Source organism: Prunus avium, chromosome 1 (genome assembly GCF_965620075.1).
Source record: "Prunus avium chromosome 1, drPruAviu1.hap1.1, whole genome shotgun sequence".
NCBI classification, from domain to species: domain Eukaryota; kingdom Viridiplantae; phylum Streptophyta; class Magnoliopsida; order Rosales; family Rosaceae; genus Prunus; species Prunus avium.
This window is the reverse complement of record NC_142284.1, coordinates 39466386-39484419: the sequence shown is the minus strand read 5'-3', so window position 1 is coordinate 39484419 and position 18034 is coordinate 39466386. Positions and strand designations below refer to the sequence as shown.

Below are 18034 nucleotides of genomic sequence, written 5' to 3'. Positions count from 1 at the left end.
GGGTGAACAAGCGAGCGTTATGAACCTTGTTTCTAACATGAATATGCAAATGGGGTAAGAAAGAAGTTTTTAGCAATTAAAATGAGACTTGTTTTTGCATGAACTTCGGGTTATGCTAAAGACCAGAACGACTTCTTCTGAGAGTGACTTTGTTTCTTTTTAACGTCTTCAACAACAATGATGATTTTAAGAAAGATCCATAAACGACAAAAGAGATCTCTGTGGGCTCAAAATGCCAAGTGGAGTGATCTTGATTCCGTCGAGAAATTAAAAGCCCACTTATATCCATGATTTTGATCTGAAGTATTTATATGAACATGGGCGCACTAGCCACCACCACATAACCAGTAGGAAGTGAATTTTATATATATTCGATCCAAAAGCACTCACAATAGGAATGCAAAATCCAATATAAAAAAATGCACTAGTTAGCACAACTCAAATTCTCAAGAAATACAATTTATTATCGGAAAAATAACAATCTTTTCATATAATATCTAATATGTTATATTGTCAGATTATAAGAAGAAAATGCACCCGTACACATAAACACATAACAAGACGATTTAATCAGAATCTATAGTGAGAATAGCAAAGAAATTAGACAACAAATGGACAGATCTTCTACACATCATCAGTATCAAACAGTTCTTGGATTGAAATTCAGTCCCATCTTTAGAACTCAAACATATTTGCATGTGACGTCAGTCAATCGTAATGCCATACACTCTCTAATTTATATTTATATTTGTTTTCCCTTTGGTGCTTTTGATTTTCATTTTAAAGGACACGTGAGTGGTCCTTTCACTAGTTTGAAGGGCACTAGAAAACGTATGTCCTATGGAGCCAAAGTTCCACTGAGCCAAAAGACAAAGATGGGTGTAGGTTACATGTGAGTAGGACATATATACTCCCAAGTTGGGCAACACATTTCCACTTATTTCTAATCCAAAATCCTGTTTGTGTATAACTAAACCACTGGCTCTGCAGGGGCAGGTACACCTGCGCAATTAGAATATGGATAAGCTATCTCTGGTTTCTTCCATTTGGAACTATTGCTTCATTTTGTCGTCCAATGGATGCATTAAGAACCTTTATAGCTCTTATTCTGAGAACCTTAAACAAACTTATGTTAAGCTAATGACAAGTTTAATGCATGATCCACCTGCTTCCGATTGCATAATCTTCGAGATAATATTTGTTTAGTTTAATGCTAAACATGTGCTGTTGGCCTCACTGGCGTCCCTCCCCAAACACAGAGTTCTAAGAGAGCAAGTGATTTTAAGTGCAGTTAATCTTCTGCATGATTCTTCCTGTAAATAGGTAGGGAAGAATTGTGGTTAGCAACCAACACTTTTATGGACATGGAACATGTTTTAAGCTCACTTTTATGGACATGGAACATGTTTTAAGCTATGTTTTCTCTCATTGTTGCAAGAAATATCAATTTGCCCATCACCACTTCCTTGATCTCTGTTCAACTTGTCCACAAAATACCGATGTCTTGAAGAACTTTCTCGAAAATACCAAAGCATTTCCAGATACAAATATTTAGACTTATCAGTTGACATCAAACGAAAATTAACATGGAAGAAATAACGTAGGAAACTCATACTGAGTTAGAAAAAGTATTAGACATATTTCATAACATGAATCCCATATGTACTTTCCAAAAACAAGTAGATAGTAAACTGAGAAAGCCAGTTCCCTCATCTTCATAAACTTACAGCCATCACCATCTATTTGGCAGTCCAACCAAAGCTCCATCAAGATTGGCTGCAAAGTTAAGAGAAGACTTAGGTAGTACTGGCTTCAAGATTTCTTCTTCATAAATGTGGAACTTTCAAGAACATTTTGGAGATTAGATGCCCCATATAACAACAGAACTTCTTCGATTTTGTTTTTATTTTTTTGGGTTCAGACAGGTAGGCAACTGAACTCTGTCCAGAAAAGTCACTCTTCAACATTGACAAGTTCATATTCAATGAGTGAGAGGTTGTTATCTTCTTTCACTGTAAAACTAGCAGGTTCAGCAACTTCAACACGGCCCCACCTGTCCACAGCAAGTCTCATCGATCCTTTGAACATGTCGATTTTGGCATTACGCAGGGTTAGGGTAGAGCCCTCTTTCACCAAATCCACTACACAACCATCATATCAAAACAATTAGTAAAAGGAAACTTACATAACAGACAATGCAGTGGTCTTCCAAAACAATGATGCAAACCGGTAAAAATAAAACGAAGTGTCAAAATATACAACCAAAATTAGGATATAGATTTTCAGACATAGGCTGAAAAAGAATTTAAAAAAAAAGGCCCAAACAGTTGGTGTGGATCCCCTTTTGCAGAAATACTGGTTAATATGGGTGCTAAAATCTGAAAAACTGAAATTATCAGTTGGTTGGCAGACTGAGAACCTTGAAAAAAAGTGGCACAAACGGATCCAGTCTCATTTAATTAAATGTTATTTAACACCCATGAACACTCATAGAGACTTCACTCCCAATTCATTAAGCTCACATATCTTTGGCATATCTGCAGTTCTTCCCTCCCTCTTATCTTAAGCATATAACTATCAGATGAGAGTCCATATTCCTGGGCTTGTTATGGCATTCAACAAATCTCTGATTTCAGCTACTGGACATCTAAAGTTTCACTAGATATCATCTTGTTTGACTAATTAATGTATTCTAGCATTGCCTCACCTGTCAATTTCAGCTACAGGACATCTAAATTTTTTTATGACATCATTAAAACATCAATTGCGAATGGAAATCAGACCCATGTAAGCAGTGGCTGGGAAATCTAATCACCAGGAACCGAGCTGAGACCTTAAAAACTAATGAATATCTAGACTCAAGGTTTAGAATCCCCAAAAAAAAAAATTAAAAACAGCATCGACCAGCTACCACCAAGGCCCTAGCAATATCTAATCAAGAGTAAGTACCAGAAAAGAATTGACCAGCATTGACCAGCTCCCACGAGGGAAAATTTGAATATTCATGTTTTAGACATATACGAGGCTCAACAATACATAAGTAATTATGTTTTACACAACCATGCACGCATACACATATCATTCAATGTCATGCTCTCCGACTCACCCATAACCACAAAAAATTCAAGCCTACCAACCATTAAATGAAAATCCAACCATTGAAATCATTCAGAAAAGAAGATTACTTTATCGAGATTTGATTATCAGTCACTGGATTTTGATCCAGCAATTGCTAAGCATAGATCGTGTTCACCAGTGAGAGTACGAAGTAAACTGAAATACACACCTTGATCATTTCTAGCTGTAAAGATAATCAATCCGGTTTCATCACCAACCAAGCATTCAGCAATTCGCATTTGGCGTACTTGAGGGGCATCAGCACGACCCTTCTGTAAGACCATCTTAGTATTAACAACCTTTACCGTGAGAGTGTGCCCTGAGGTGCTTGGGCGGAGCTGGGCAACCTTGGTGAATACAGGTTTCCTCAATCCAGGTTTTGATTCGGCCATTTCAGCTAAACCTTTGCGAAATTCACACCCACGAACAGTCAATCATTAAAACTACACATACTGAGTTCAACAAACATAGTTGTGCACATGCAATTATATTCTTTTCTCAACGTGGTCCATACGAATTGTAACATAGAGTCTTAAAGCTTTGGTTTTTTCTTCTTCATGATTTCAGAGAACTCGAACAAGACATTAACAAAACCTACTTCAATCGATTGGGAATTTCCTTAAATGGGTTGAGCAGAGCTTTTCCTTTGCCGAAAAATTAGAACAAAGATTCCAAATTTATGTTAATTATGGTGATAAAAAGACGAGCTTCGCTTAAATCCTAATTTTCTTCTATTTTCGCCAAGATGTAACAGAATGTAAGTAAAATTTTCCAACATAAACTAATCGTACATTGTAAACCGCTATATTGATCATAAATTTTCAACGTAACTTTCCGATTTACAAAGCATATCAGAGAGAAAATCGATGTTAAACAACGGATCGGAACCCTAATTACTCCACAATATATAAAAAGTCGACACTGATAAAATTTATTATAAAAAAAGAACAAATTTGCATCGAAATCTATCAAAAGAGAAACAAGGATCTTGTAAATTAGAGTGAGAAATCACCTTTGAGGAAGCGCAAAGACAATCTACGATTGAGAGAGGAAAGAGTGAAGATCTGACTAAGGAAGAAAACCGAGGTCGTCACAACTCTCAGTCGGCTCTACAAACACAATGTGAAAAGGGTTAAAGCTATCACTAATAACTTACCGACCGTCGATCTCCAATCCTGTCAGGAGTAATCCGCCCGTCCACGTGTCTACCATTTTCCTTAAAATCGCTTTTTCGAGTCGCGTTTTCCGTACTTTCTTGTTCTTACGTGTGAGGATACTATTGGTTGAAAAACAGTTAAAAAAAACAAGCGCCATATGAAGGAGCAGGGAAAGAGATAAGCTGTTTAAGGTTCAGTTGGGAACAATGCTAGCAACCACTTCCACTCTCAGCTCCACTGCTTCTCAACTCACACCCTTAAGCTCTCTATCCCCAAACCCATTTTCTGTCAAATTTTCCTTCGCTTTCCGAGAAAATAAGAACAGAATCGCAGTACCCACAAGCTTGAAATCCCAAAGATGCCAGCTTTCTGCTCCTCCTGCTCTGAGAGTGTCTGCTAGTTCCCAATCTGCCCCTACTTCCGTTGAGGCGTCAAAGGTCTCGGCTTTGCCTTCGGAGATGAAGGCGTGGGTATATGGGGAATATGGGGGTGTTGATGTTTTGAAATTTGATACCAAAGTTGCGGTGCCTGAGTTGCTGGAGGACCAGGTTTTGGTAAAGGTTGTGGCTGCTGCTCTTAACCCAGTTGATTTCAAGAGAAGGCAGGGCAAGTTCCAGAACACTGACTCTCCTCTTCCGGTAATTTCTCTTTATTCTTTTGGATTTTCGTTCATTTGGGTTTGTCTTGGCTGCTGAGAAAATGTAGAGAAAGAAGCTTAATTTGAGTTTGGATTTTAAGTTTGGAAAACAAGTGAACACGTTGAAAAAGAATTACAGTAGAGATTGTGATGTAGAGTTGTGAATTTTCGTTGTTATGTGTTCGGATATCTGGAGTTTGTGTTGGGATTAGAATCTGTGTTGTAATTATTGTAATTTTCTTGGATGAAATTGGCAAATTGAATGCTGAGAAAGAGTGACTAGAATTGTGGTTGTACTTTTGGATTGGGTATTATAATAATTATGTTTTAATTTCTAAAGGAATTGAGAATAAATTCATTGCTAGCAAAATTCTAGTTTTAATGTAAAATTGAAGTGGATAAAGAGGAAAATACAGTAAACTTTTCCCTTTCCTATATGATATTGGTCGTGCCTGCTTCATTTGAATGGCACTATTATTAACTCAAGGGTTCTTTCACTTTGTCTCCCTGTAGACTGTTCCGGGATATGATGTTGCCGGTGTGGTGGTAAAAGTTGGCAGTAAAGTTAAGGACTTTAAAGAGGGGGATGAAGTGTACGGAGACATAAATGAGAAAGCTTTGGAGGGGCCTAAACAATCTGGCTCTCTTGCTGAGTACACTGCAGTTGAAGAGAGGTTATTGGCATTGAAGCCTAAGAATCTGGATTTTGTTCAGGCTGCTGCGCTTCCTCTTGCAATCGAGACTGCTTACGAGGGTCTCGAAAGGACTGGGTTTTCTGCTGGTAAATCTTTGCTTGTTTTGAATGGTGCTGGTGGAGTTGGAAGCCTGGTGATTCAGGTACCTTAATTTCTAGAAATACGTTCTCTTCCCATGACTGCATATGTGTTCATACTCTGTTTTTTTCCTTGGTTGAAACAGCTAGCAAAACATGTATTTGGAGCTTCAAGAGTGGCGGCCACTTCGAGCACCGGAAAATTGGAGTTGTTGAAGAGCTTGGGAGCTGATCTAGCCATTGACTACACGAAAGAGAATTTTGAAGAATTGACAGAGAAATTTGATGTTGTATATGATGCAATTGGTAAGATTTTGTACAACTACAACTACAAGATGTTTTTCATTAGTATAAGGATAAAACTTAGCAATTGCAAGTCATAGTAGTTAGAATGGACCTGCAAATGCAAAGCCTAAAAGTAATGTTTCGCATGAACCACCATGATATAAATCTAGAGCAAACAGATAGCTGGGTGAAAGTATGTGGTTTTAAGTCAAGCTGAAAATCCTTGGTCTGCTGGATACTGCTGCATAATTAACAGCTTTTATGTCAAATGAACATGCTTTTTTTGAACATTTTCGTTTTCCATTTGTAATGGCAGGTCAATGTGATAAAGCAGTGAAAGTGGTGAAGGAAGGGGGCAGTGTAGTGGCCCTAACAGGCGCAGTAACACCTCCAGGCTTCAGATTTGTAGTGACTTCTAATGGAGCTGTTTTGAAGAAACTAAATCCATATTTAGAGAGTGGGAAGGTGAAGGCAGTGATAGATCCCAAAGGGCCCTTCCCTTTCTCTAAGCTTGTTGAGGCCTTCTCTTACCTTGAAACCAATCGGGCCACTGGAAAGGTCGTTATACATCCAATTCAATAAGAAGGAAAAAAAGAAAAAAGCTGGGCCAACTTTTGCTGTGTATATGATGTTGCTGCCCCCTTTGTAATATGAATGGTAGGCCACTTGAATGTATTGTGTTAACTCAATTGTGACATGTATAAATATTGGCAAATAAATAGATGCTCTTTCTTTTTGGGTGATGTTAAAGCTCTAAAATTAACTGAGTACATTATACTATCAAATTATTTATTTAATTACTAATTAATCTTAATATAAAATGTCCAAAAAAAATATAACAAATCCTACTCATCATATTCAACTCTAATCAAACATAAACGAGCAATGACAATGTATGGTTAGTATAATGCGAAGAGGTGTTGGAGGCATCGAAAGGAAAATGTGGTCCATAATTGATAACTAAGACGTACAAGTAACTACTTTGTGTTTGTATCTTGTCCATAATGTCCCATTTTATGATTTTCACATTGGAGATCAAAACTGCTGATCACCAAATACATGCTATGATTTTCAATTAACCGAATATTATTGAGAGGAATTGCAATGGGTGAATAGGGATCTGGGAATTCAACTACCCAATATATTGGAAGATGAAGCAGCTTCTTATCGCACTGCTTCACTATGATTTTCAGTCTCAGGACTCTTAATCATACATTATTGATACGAATGCAATGGGTGACATAAGTCCTTCTAACTAGCATCCTTGGATAAATGATTGAGGGATTCGACTTTCCGGGCATTGCAGAGTTCGTCAGTGTGGTCATTCCTTTTCTAAAACAACTGCAGTTAGCTTTCGAATGGGTTTGGTATTGTGCGATAGAGTGTATTAGGAAAAAAAAAGGTGGTGTGTATGTTCAGCAATTTAACGGGTCTGAACCCAAGCCATTAAACTTTTGGGCCCTAGATAGGTCTGGAACACAAGCCCAGTTCAAACGGCCTAAGTTTTTTTTTTTTTGAAACTCTGGGCCAGGTTAATTGGGTTGCTTATCCTATTACTGGCCCAGAGAAAGGGCAAAGAAGTTGATCATTGGCTTAAATTTTGTGATTTATGGAGGAGGGGAGAGTTCGAGACAATTTTAGTCAGGGATGGCAAGGTCTAAGATTTTTTAAGCTCTTGTGATAGGCTTTCATCTTACGATGTCAATGTCGGATAGAGCCTGGAATGTAAAACGGAATGTTCTCAATCATTTGAGCTTTACTCTTTTGTTTTCTCTTTAACATTAAGAAAGGGTAAAATTTATAAGCCAAACGAGTAAAATGATACGCGTTTTAGCCTTGAAGGCATGTTGTACCACGAGCATTCATTCAAGGGGATACAAAAATCAAACTAGATATTGAAAGCCTCTGAAACAGTTATAAATTATTCCACACACAGCTACACAGTAGTTTGGTTTGTAGTATAATATCCCTGAAAAGAAACCCTCAAAAACCAAAGCTGCTGTCCTCCCAATTTACCAGATTATAAATTTACTTTTCCTTTTTCAAAAGCCTCAGTCACTCACTGCATCATGCATGTTTTACAGCTATTCCATCTTGAGGACATCAGAGCGTAAATATTGTACAGTGAATATGAAGGGGGTAGGGTAGGGATATATTGCACCTACTTGTTATAGCAACATTTACTCTACGTGTACAACATTTAGGTATAATATTTAATTCCCTGACCATGACTTCACACACACTCTCCTCCTCCTACGTATCTCCAGTCGATTTCCAAGGAAAGAAACTTGGCTCTGATTGTTACCAAACGAGATGTGGTAAGCTAAATGTGTGCTGATTGAGCTATGACTCTGACATTTTTGGCCTAGCTAGGGCTCTCCTCTCTTTCCAGGTTGAGTTAATAAAGCTTAGCATGGATGGTAGACTGTTAAACACGTGAGTCTCGGAAGGAAAAAGATTGATTGATACCGATAATAATTTTGTAATTTGTCTTTAACAAAGATTGACAATATTTAATAATATCGACAATGAAAAGAAGGCAATGGAATGTATGAAAAATAATGCCGGGTGAAATATGTAATTGCCTTAGAAGATTGACAGGCAGGGGTTAGTACAATCATGGAATTGTCGTAAGAAGTGGAGAAGGAACTCAATAATTAAGCCTTTGTCCATGGAAAACATGCCACAGTAACCAAGAGATAAGAAGAAGCTATCAATCAGACATTATTGGTGGATCTTTTTACGGTGACCAGAAAAAGAAGATGTGCAATGCATGCATGGGAAATTATTATAGGTCAAAAGAGTCTCATCTCATCTGATTACCGTTGGGAGAAAGTAACAGGAGCTGCGCTCTGTGGGGAAATGGCATGTGGTGGGGACTTTTTACTAAAAATCTCTTATTGGGGCACAGATTTCACAATAACTCTATCTAGTACCATTTCACTATGAGTCTATGACTATGGGTAGCTACCTTCTTCCACTACTGTTGCATGCAAACTGTCCTGCCTGCTTCTTGTCCTAAGTGCCAGCTCCTTGTCCTAATTGCCACCTCCTTTTAATTAAGCTCCGAAGTAGATGGCGATTTGAGATGAAAGACTCGGTTGGGAGTGATTCAGAATAAGTCAATAATAAAATTCAAGGTTATATATATTTTTTTTTTTACTGGCTTAGAAAATCCAAGCAAATATGATTTCAATATCATTAAGGCCCCGTTTGGTTCATGAGAAAGGAAACTTGGGGATGAGAAATCGTTGCCTGGTACATGGGAAAGTAGGGGGGAAAGTGAAGCCATCCTCCATCCTTGGCTTTACTTTCCCTTCTCATGGGAAAGTAAGGTTAGCATTAAATACAACTTTTTTCTGACTAATTTGTCCTTACTAATAATTTATAATTACAGTTTTATCCAACAATTATTGGTATTCCTTTTTTATTTTTTAATTCATAACATATTTTTAATATGGGTAAAATTGGGAAACTAAACAAAATTAACTTTCCATTCCTACTCAAAACAAACATGGGAAAGGAAATAAAGTAATATTTCCAGGTTATTTTCCCGGCATTACCAAACATGGGAAAAAAATCACAATTTTCCATCCCTTGGGAAATGACATGGGAAATGATTTCCCATCAAATCCGTTCCGTGAATCAAACGGGGCCTAAAAGGTCAACAAGAACATGATGTGGTGCGGGTGAAGTTAGAAAATTGGAAGAAGAAGCAGCACCACATTGGTGTTTGTACATAAACCTTCTAACTGGGTCTTTATTGGTCCCTGGGATGTAACATAATTATAACATGCATGGGTCACTCACTGAGTCACCGCAAATAGGCTATATATTAATTAATTAAATAATAAAAAAATCCATGAAAATGAATGGTCTCTCCGGTTACGTTGCCGACAAACAAAATTAATTAAAGATATACAATACAAGTCCAAGCACAGCAAAGAAAGAGCTGCTCTTGAACTTTTCACACCCATATATACAGCTGAGCTACTGTATATATTATATTGACAAATATATATATACACCACAAGGTTTTCCCCTCTTAGCTATAAGCCGCCGTCGTCCTCCCTTTGTGTGTAGAGGGGGAGGCAAAAATGGAAGCAGAAAATGAGTACAAGAAAGGGCTGTGGACAAAGGAGGAGGATAGGGTTCTGCTAGACTACGTAACCGTACATGGAAGTGGCCGCTGGAATCGCATTCCTAAGCTCAGCGGTAAGACTTTATCTACATTATGCACTTGTCTGATTTGTTTCATCTTCATTATATATATATATGTAGGTTTAAAGAGGAATGGAAAGAGCTGCAGATTGAGGTGGCTCAACTATCTGAACCCAAATGTGAAACGCGGAGATTTTTCTGAGGAAGAAGAGGACCTCATCATCAGACTTCATAATCTCCTTGGCAACAGGTTTTCTGAAATTTATCTCCATCTTTCACTTTTCATATTTTTTTTCTTGTGGGGGGAGGGAGGATTAATTTCTTTGAGATGCTCATTTGGATGTTTTGGAGTGTTGTTAATTAAGACTTAATTTAAAAAAAATTGGGTAGATCCGTGATAGTAATGTGTGCAGGGTGACTTTGATCCCCATGTCTTACTATTTCTATTGGTACTTGGAAATGGAATCACATTATATTTATGTATATAAAAATAATCAACGTGTTTGTTAATGTATATGGATGCTGCTGATAATTAAATCGGATTATTAATCACTGATCAAAACTTAAGTAACTTTGTATGAACATGTACAGGTGGTCTCTGATTGCGGGGCGTGTACCAGGAAGAACTGACAACCAAGTCAAGAACTACTGGAACAGTCATTTGTGCAAGAAGCTTGGCTTCAAAAAGCAAACTCCAAAAGCTCTTTCTTCCTCCTCTGAAACTCCAAAAGCCCCGGACTCAAATTCTAAGCAATCTTGCAGCTGCGGCACCAGCAACAGTGTCAAAGACATGGAAGCTCTGCAAAATGACCAAAACCCATTGTTGGATGATATTGTTGCAGCTGAGAATTCAAATTCAAATGAAGAAATACAATGGATGACCGAGCATTGCGCAGACTCGCTTTCTTGTTCTAATGGTCATAATTTGATTAGCTGGGGCATGGTGGAATTTCTACAAGGGTACCCTCTTGACCTTTTGTATCAAAATTTTGAGTCGAGTTAATAAATTTTCGTTTATGGTCACTAATAATTGTTTATAAACTCATAAATTATATAATATATAATATATAGTTCAATTTTAGAGAGATATATCAGCGGTCCACTACTAGTAATACCGATATTATTCCAAACTTAATCACATATATAGCCCAATAAATATAAAATTTTATCATAAAAAATCTCGAAGATATTAATATCATAACCATTCTTTATAATATAGAAAAACACTAGTGGCGCTTAGTCTTGAAAACTCACTAACTGTCCTCAAAATCTGGTACTACTTCAAGAATAGAATATAGGATTTATATGTTATTTGGTGTGGATTTTGGTTTTTTGAACAGTGAGCCACTGACCCAAACGTAAAGGTCCTGCTTGGACTGGTTTTGCCAGCTCCTTCCTTCTAGGCGGTCCACACAACACACCCACATGTCATCATGTTTGCTTCCAACTTTTAATGTGCCTTCCTTGGCAGAGTTCAAAATTTTCATGTGCCCTACAAGTTTGAAAACGACATTGTCACCTTTGGACGACTTGTAGCTTGACCCGCATCTACTAGTTTTTTGGGCCTCTGGCCACCACAAAAATACGCAAAACAAACCCCAACATTGAATTGTAAAGCTGGGTTTCAGCTTGTATTGGTTTTGGGCTGTCTTTCCCAAATTGATTTTGTGGCTTTGATTCTTTGGGATAAAACCCGTCTCACAACTCCTCATTATAGCATTTCCGTTAGTTCTTTTCTGAAAGTGATTCTTAGAATCACCATTATTAAAAAGAAAAAGGTAGTAAGATGAAAATTTAAACCAGAATAAACCACTGCCTAAAAGTACAATCACTGTATAGAAAATTTTAACAATGTTTGAAGCCTAGAAAGGAGAATTTTTACATACGGCGACAAAAAGAGAGAAATGGACCAAACTACATGATTTCATTATGACACAAAGCCATAAAGGCTATTATTTTGCAAAAACTTGTTCCAAAGGAAATGCAGAACATAGGAAATGATACCAAGGCTTCTGGACAACGTTTGCTGCTCAGACAGACAAATGGGGTGTAATTTTGAATTCAAGATCCCAAAGCTGGAAGCTACCGTTGACGAAATCGTAGTATCCGCCGTTCAGGCTTAGTGTCTTGTTCACCACCCCTTCTCTCACAAATGGATATGTCAGTAGGTTTCCCAGTGACACATTCACAGCTTCCTGCATTAGGGTCACAAACAAGAAGATGGATAAAGCTCGCCAAATTCGGTAGCTCTGTTTCCAGTTTTGATTTTGATTTTCTCAAATGAAAAAAAATGAAAAATTACCTTCTCCAAGTTGGTGCACTGCTCTTTGAAAGTTAAACCACTGTATGCTGTTTTGATCTTGTTCTTAGCCGGCGAACAGATTTTCACCCAGTCCTCTATGAATTCACTGAAATTTCAAGGGATGTACAAATGGAAACACTGTTAATGCATAATTTACTGGATCAGAAAGTGCAGTAAAATTTGTGCCATATGTGCAGCAGCGGCGTATGCATGATGATTAAAGAAGGAATTAAAACAACACTAGTGAGATTTCGACTGCACGGACAGTACCACATTGATAGATTTCGGAACGGTGTTAAAAAGTACGCTTAAAGTCGGACCAAATCTCAAAGCAAAATTGAAAAACAAGAGAATCTGAGGCTGTCATGAGCATGACTCATAAGCACTTCGTCCTTCAACTTCTGCTTTATCCAACTTTATGGATGCCTCCAAAAAATTATGGTACCACTGCCAAAATAAAGTCCTTCATATTCTCCTCCCATTGAGTTGGACATGACACAAATCAATATTATAATACACTAATTATAGCAACTAGCAATAACACCACTTGGGAAGGAGAAAGAAAACAACCAATTGGGCCAACATTTTAAACTCTTTACTGCAAATAAGGTTCATTATTCTTCTTAATTCAAGCATATGTACTTAGATTTTTCAACTTTTGAACCAAATTAACAAAGATGCAAAGTGTTTTAAGGCTTTAAGCTACTTCTTCTTCTTCCTGTGTTCATAAATGAAATGAAGGCTGGTTTACCTAGCAGTGGTCCCATCATCAGGGATTGACATGAGCCCTTTGATCCCACCACAGCAGCTGTGTCCAATGACAATGATATTCTCCACCTGAAATTCATATTACCTTTTTTAATCATGGTTCCTAATCTTAAAATAAATAAATAAATTATCAGAGATCTCAAGTTTAAACCCTCATGTTCCGAATCTTAATTAACAATTAATATTTCTTCTCCTTTCTATATCTGCAACTTTTGACTTTTTCTTTCTGCCCCTTTTATTTCGGAGGGTGAGAGAAACCAAGGAAGCATGATTATTTGTTGTAAGGAAAGGCACAAAACCAATGACTAGGCGACCATTATTGAATTTGAAGAAGAACAAAACCAGAGGAAAAAAAGTTGAATATAGTGGTTCCAGTCAGATCAGTACAACTAAAAGTAGAGTTGAATATGGAAAATAAAAAAAAAGAGTGGCTCTTCCTATTATATTCACCTTCAGATGCAATACCGCATATTCAATGGCTGCCCCCACTCCCGCGTATTTTTTCTGCAGCAACCAATAGTCAACATACGCATATACAATTACAGACAACCAAACTTATAATTTATTATTCAATGTTTGTTAAATATATGTATTTATAAAAAAAAAATATATATATATATATATATATATATATATATATATATATATAAAAAGATGGACCCATTTTTTCATTTTATATAATCTTAAAGAAGATTCCATCATTTGGGTTGAGGCCATAAAAAATAATGCGCAATTTTCTTGGAGGGTTTGGAAACATTACTTGCATTTGAAAATGTATTATTAACATGTAATGAATTATGAATGTTCATGCTTTTCCAACAACCAGAACAAATACAAGAAGAAACAATCATCCAATGCAAGTGGAGACTAATTTAATCGGGTTTTGTTAGGCGAACCGGGTCAAATGGAGGGACCATGTTTGCGATGTTTCTGACCACAAAGGCCTCGCCTGGTTGAAAATTGAGGATATGCGAGGGGCAAACTCGGGAGTCTGAGCATGCAAAAACCATGAACTGCAAAGACAACAATCAAGTTACAGGTTAATAAATTAGCTTAACGATACTTAACTAATATAATATTATTTGTTCGTCACTGACCTTGGGGCTTTGGCCTGTGGCAAGTTTGCCGTATAAATCAGCATCTTTCCTAAAACCAGATGGGTAGTTTGGGTAAATCGATTTGGATCAGGGAAAAAGAGGGGAATTAAGCGAACAGCATATTCGAAGAACAGAATAATTATAATTTTTTTTGGGATAATTTTGGAACTTACTCAAATTTCTCTTTCTTGAAATGGAGGAAACCGGTTCTGATCTTCTCGACCGGGTCCAGCTCGTCCGACTCCAACTCGGCCGTTATCTGCTTGATCTTTGCGGCGGCGACGCCTTCGAGGTCAGCTTTCTCACTGCAGTTATCAAACCGAAGTTGTTAACAAAAGCCAAGTCAAAGGGGGCCCGCGGTGACAGACGGCTGATCCAATGCCATTCCGGAAGGGCCCCCACGTGGCAGCAACAGCAACAGCCTGATAGGCTTAAGGCGTCGTGATGGAAAAGGAAATGGGAAAAATGACAGAGAAAGGACAGCTATTTGTGGCTAATTACAGCAAAGGACGTAACAACAGATGGTGGTTTCGTTTTGTCAGGACGAGGAAAGAACGGAGAGAAGAAGACCGTTATTGTAATTTGAAAGTCGTTAAAGTACCTCAGGAGCTTCGAAAGTCCGGCAATGGCATCCTCGTACGAGTCCTTAGCCATGTCTTCCTTCTGCAAATTCCCAAAAATCAAACAATCCAAATTCAATACGAAAAAAGAAGAATTTTATATATATATATATATAAATCAATTTCACAATTCTACAGAATCAAACATGTGAATTACAAACGAATTATTTTCATATATCTGATCAGGATCGGTTGAGATCAACGTAAAGAAATAAGAGAAAGATCGAGAAGAAGAGTGTACGGACCTGTGAATCTGGGGTTTGGGAATTGGAGAGAATCGAATTTTGCAGGTGATGAGGATTTGAGGAGGGAGGGAGGGAGGGAGGGAGGGAGGAGGAAGAGGAGGGACAGTGACCACCAGTTGAGCACAACTCACGTAAACTGTGCTTTCGGTATTTATAATATTTTGCCTTTTGTTATAGTTATATCCAAAACATTTGACTTATATGGAAACCTCCATTATTTTTTGGATTAATTAACGTTACGCACAACATTAGGATCTTTTAGGAAATGCACATGAAACTAGAGAACGCATAGTCGTGTTTTTGTTTTTGTACATGGTAATTTCCTGATTGGTAAATAACAGATGAAATATTAAAGAGGAATGCTATCTTATACATATTTATGTGTAGTTAGAATACGTGTGGTATAAATTGAATAAGAAAAACAAGAAGGGAAATGTAAGAGGGAAGCTCTAACTTGAATGCAAAGAGACGGGCTCATTATTCTGGCCAACTGGTATAATCCACGTCTACTAACATTCCTCAATATTAATCACGCGTTTTAGGTAGGAAATGATGCCGTAGGTTTGGGTGTAGAATAGGTAGGGTGGGTAACTAATAGCGCGGTAAAAGGGTGACTTAAGAAAATCGGCGTGGTAAAAAGGTTAAACAACGGCACCCATGTAGGTAGCGGAGCGCGGGTGTATGGGCATGAGGAAGTCAACCAAAGGCCACGAGTGGGTAGGCGCCACGTGGTGGGTGGTGGGATAGGGTGACTGAAAAAATAAATAAGATAAGGGTGAGTGATTAAAAGCACTTCTATTTTTAATAAAACGGTGACGTCTACCTATGAACTGTACTTAGAAATGAAATTGTCAGCACGCGTAACGGAAATTAATTTGTTATATTTTTATTTTGTCTATTTTTAGATTAAATTCAATGAAGGATTATCTTCTTCTTCATCAACTTCCGAAAGAATACATTTTCGACCTCTAAAAAGTGGTCGCATGATGCACTCTTCGTGAAAGCAAAAAGGCATTTTGCAAGTTGATTTTATATAATTCTAGTCAAAATTCAAATTGAAATTGAAATCAAATGGACCGACTTGTTCACGGATAAATTCTATGGGACAAATGGACAATTCATTCGTCGCTTTCGAAACTTAGAAAAAGGTAAGCAGAGCCTCAATTAGCCCAAATTAATTAATTAATAAATAAATGAAGTTGAAATAAACTGATTAAAATAATAATAATAATGTTTGAAACAAACCAAAAGACAATTTATAAGGTTTCATTGGATGACGTCTCACATTTGAGTTTCGGATAGTTTTGCTATCCTCTATGCTAATTTATCGAAACATTAGCTCTAATAACAAAAAACAAGTTTGATCGGTGGGTTCCTTGTCAACACCGGCGTTGGATATAACCGGGCTAGAAGCAGAGGAACCCAAAATTAATATGGATTGAAGCTAGGTTTATGAAATTATATGGGGATTTGCAAATAATTAATTAAATAACTAATAATTAAGCAGACCAAGACACAAGTGAAAGGTAAAGCTTGTATCTTAATTTAGAGATCCATCTTTGTACTTGGTATTTGCAGGATCCAATCCATCTTCTTCACCCTAAGTCGTGCTATCAATTGCCAATCGTACTGCAAAAAGTTTAATTGGTCCATATATTCAATTATAGTTGACAACATTTTCTATAGTTGCGGCATGTCCCCGGGATGAGAATTAAAATATACATAGTTTGCATTGTTCGTGCCATAAATTAAGAAACAAACATTTTATATTTATCCGACTCTATTTCGTGTTATATTATGTGACCGAACCGTTTTATACACGAGTCTTAATATTTTTATATAAAAATAGAAAAGTTAAGTGACGTTGAGTAACAAAAAGTTTTTAGTTGGCTCATGAAAAAGTTGAGAGGCAACATACAATTAGCTAGCTCTGCAAAATGTCAATTGTTTGTTTCTTGACTTGAGCTTTAATATTAATATGATCTTCTTCAAGCAATAAAATAATAAAGCTTTAAAGTTGGAGGAGATCTTACCGTGACCCTTGCTTTTGTACAGCAGAACAAGCATCTTCGAAACGTTCCAGCCATGTCCCGTTTCTCTGCAAAACTGAGGTTGAGAAGAGCTGCTTTTTGGAAGTTAGACTAGCAGCAGCCACCAAAGTCGAGCCATGTTGCCTGTTGGAGCCAAAATCAGACTCTCTCTCTCTCTCTCTCTCTCTCTCTCTCTCTCTCTCTCTCTCTCTCTGTGTATATAAATACACACACACACACACAGAGAAAGGTAGAAGGTTAGGTGGTAGCTCTACATTCCCATCCCAGCCCTGCCCAGTGGATAAAGGAAGCAAAGCGTCTAGAGGTGAAGCAGGGACCTTCTATCTCTATGGAATGAGGATCTCATATTAGTTATGAGTCTCCAATAAGCCCGTCATCATCATCATCTTTAGATAGCCAATCCTGGTATATTGTATGGCATGGCATGGGGCTGCACCCATTGATTAGAAAGACATGTATTTTGTGTCCTCATCCCAATTGCCAAAACCAACCACAAAATCACGACAATTTTCCGGAATAATGTTACCGTTGTCCTACTCATCATACATACCTGTGCAATACAAACGACAAGTCGTACACCAAAAAGCCTAAAATAAATTGTATATTTCACATATTATTTACATATTTTCATAGGTCTTTTTCACGTATTATTTACAATAGTTTCAAACCAAATTGTAATTAACTTGAATTGGTTCAATTTAGCCGAGTTAAAAACTGCAAAAACCAAATCAAAACTGTCTATGTTTTTGTTATTTTTATACAAGTCATATTGGGAAAAGAGTTTTCTCACACATATTGTTATGGGGATTTAAACACGAGATT

General features: G+C 37.3%; 4 protein-coding genes across 6 annotated transcripts; 2 read left to right on the top strand and 2 right to left on the bottom strand.

Annotated features, from left to right (window-relative positions):
• Positions 1–1596: 1596 nt before the first annotated feature.
• On the bottom strand, positions 1597–4288 carry LOC110753198 (Nucleic acid-binding, OB-fold-like protein). 2 transcript variants are annotated; one of them, XM_021954034.2, is made up of 3 exons: positions 4130–4288; positions 3287–3520; positions 1597–2141 (listed from the first exon to the last, which is right to left on the bottom strand). In XM_021954034.2, the coding sequence occupies exons 2-3, from the start codon at positions 3507–3509 to the stop codon at positions 1954–1956; spliced, it is 411 nt and encodes a 136-aa protein (XP_021809726.1). In that variant the 5' UTR covers positions 3510–3520; positions 4130–4288; the 3' UTR covers positions 1597–1953. The 2 variants fall into 2 exon arrangements, with proteins under 2 accessions (XP_021809726.1, XP_021809727.1); XM_021954035.2 differs by having other exon boundaries at positions 3287–3514; positions 4130–4268.
• Positions 4289–4428: 140 nt separating this feature from the next.
• On the top strand, positions 4429–6711 carry LOC110753197 (2-methylene-furan-3-one reductase). The gene is made up of 4 exons (XM_021954033.2): positions 4429–4912; positions 5425–5748; positions 5830–5989; positions 6285–6711. The coding sequence occupies exons 1-4, from the start codon at positions 4481–4483 to the stop codon at positions 6548–6550; spliced, it is 1182 nt and encodes a 393-aa protein (XP_021809725.1). The 5' UTR covers positions 4429–4480; the 3' UTR covers positions 6551–6711.
• A 3230-nt stretch (positions 6712–9941) lies between these two features.
• LOC110753204 (transcription factor WER-like) lies at positions 9942–12855 on the top strand. Its single transcript, XM_021954047.2, has 3 exons — positions 9942–10183; positions 10250–10379; positions 10721–12855. Exons 1-3 carry the CDS (start codon positions 10066–10068, stop codon positions 11130–11132), a joined length of 660 nt encoding a protein of 219 aa, XP_021809739.2. The 5' UTR covers positions 9942–10065; the 3' UTR covers positions 11133–12855.
• LOC110753203 (carbonic anhydrase 2) lies at positions 11935–17514 on the bottom strand. 2 transcript variants are annotated; one of them, XM_021954045.2, is made up of 9 exons: positions 17195–17514; positions 14898–14959; positions 14470–14601; positions 14297–14345; positions 14096–14212; positions 13650–13703; positions 13183–13268; positions 12432–12537; positions 11935–12324 (listed from the first exon to the last, which is right to left on the bottom strand). In XM_021954045.2, exons 1-9 carry the CDS (start codon positions 17246–17248, stop codon positions 12160–12162), a joined length of 825 nt encoding a protein of 274 aa, XP_021809737.2. In that variant the 5' UTR covers positions 17249–17514; the 3' UTR covers positions 11935–12159. The 2 variants fall into 2 exon arrangements, with proteins under 2 accessions (XP_021809737.2, XP_021809738.1); XM_021954046.2 differs by lacking the exon at positions 17195–17514 and adding an exon at positions 15162–15321.
• Positions 17515–18034: the final 520 nt, after the last annotated feature.

Excerpts from the sequence above, each read along its gene's own strand:
- LOC110753198 (XM_021954034.2), bottom strand. The coding sequence starts at position 3,509 with ATGGCCGAATCAAAACCTGGATTGAGGAAACCTGTATTCACCAAGGTT. Across the intron at positions 2,142-3,286 it reads TACAGCTAGAAATGATCAAG|TGGATTTGGTGAAAGAGGGC; the intron begins GTGTGTATTTCA and ends ATGGTTGTGTAG.
- LOC110753204 (XM_021954047.2), top strand. The coding sequence starts at position 10,066 with ATGGAAGCAGAAAATGAGTACAAGAAAGGGCTGTGGACAAAGGAGGAG. Across the intron at positions 10,184-10,249 it reads TCGCATTCCTAAGCTCAGCG|GTTTAAAGAGGAATGGAAAG; the intron begins GTAAGACTTTAT and ends ATATATATGTAG. Across the intron at positions 10,380-10,720 it reads CATAATCTCCTTGGCAACAG|GTGGTCTCTGATTGCGGGGC; the intron begins GTTTTCTGAAAT and ends GAACATGTACAG.
- LOC110753203 (XM_021954045.2), bottom strand. The coding sequence starts at position 17,248 with ATGGCTGGAACGTTTCGAAGATGCTTGTTCTGCTGTACAAAAGCAAGG. Across the intron at positions 14,346-14,469 it reads TTCAAGAAAGAGAAATTTGA|GAAAGATGCTGATTTATACG; the intron begins GTAAGTTCCAAA and ends ATCTGGTTTTAG. Across the intron at positions 12,538-13,182 it reads GATGATGGGACCACTGCTAG|TGAATTCATAGAGGACTGGG; the intron begins GTAAACCAGCCT and ends TTGAAATTTCAG.
- LOC110753197 (XM_021954033.2), top strand. The coding sequence starts at position 4,481 with ATGCTAGCAACCACTTCCACTCTCAGCTCCACTGCTTCTCAACTCACA. Across the intron at positions 5,749-5,829 it reads TTGGAAGCCTGGTGATTCAG|CTAGCAAAACATGTATTTGG; the intron begins GTACCTTAATTT and ends TGGTTGAAACAG. Across the intron at positions 5,990-6,284 it reads TGTTGTATATGATGCAATTG|GTCAATGTGATAAAGCAGTG; the intron begins GTAAGATTTTGT and ends TTGTAATGGCAG.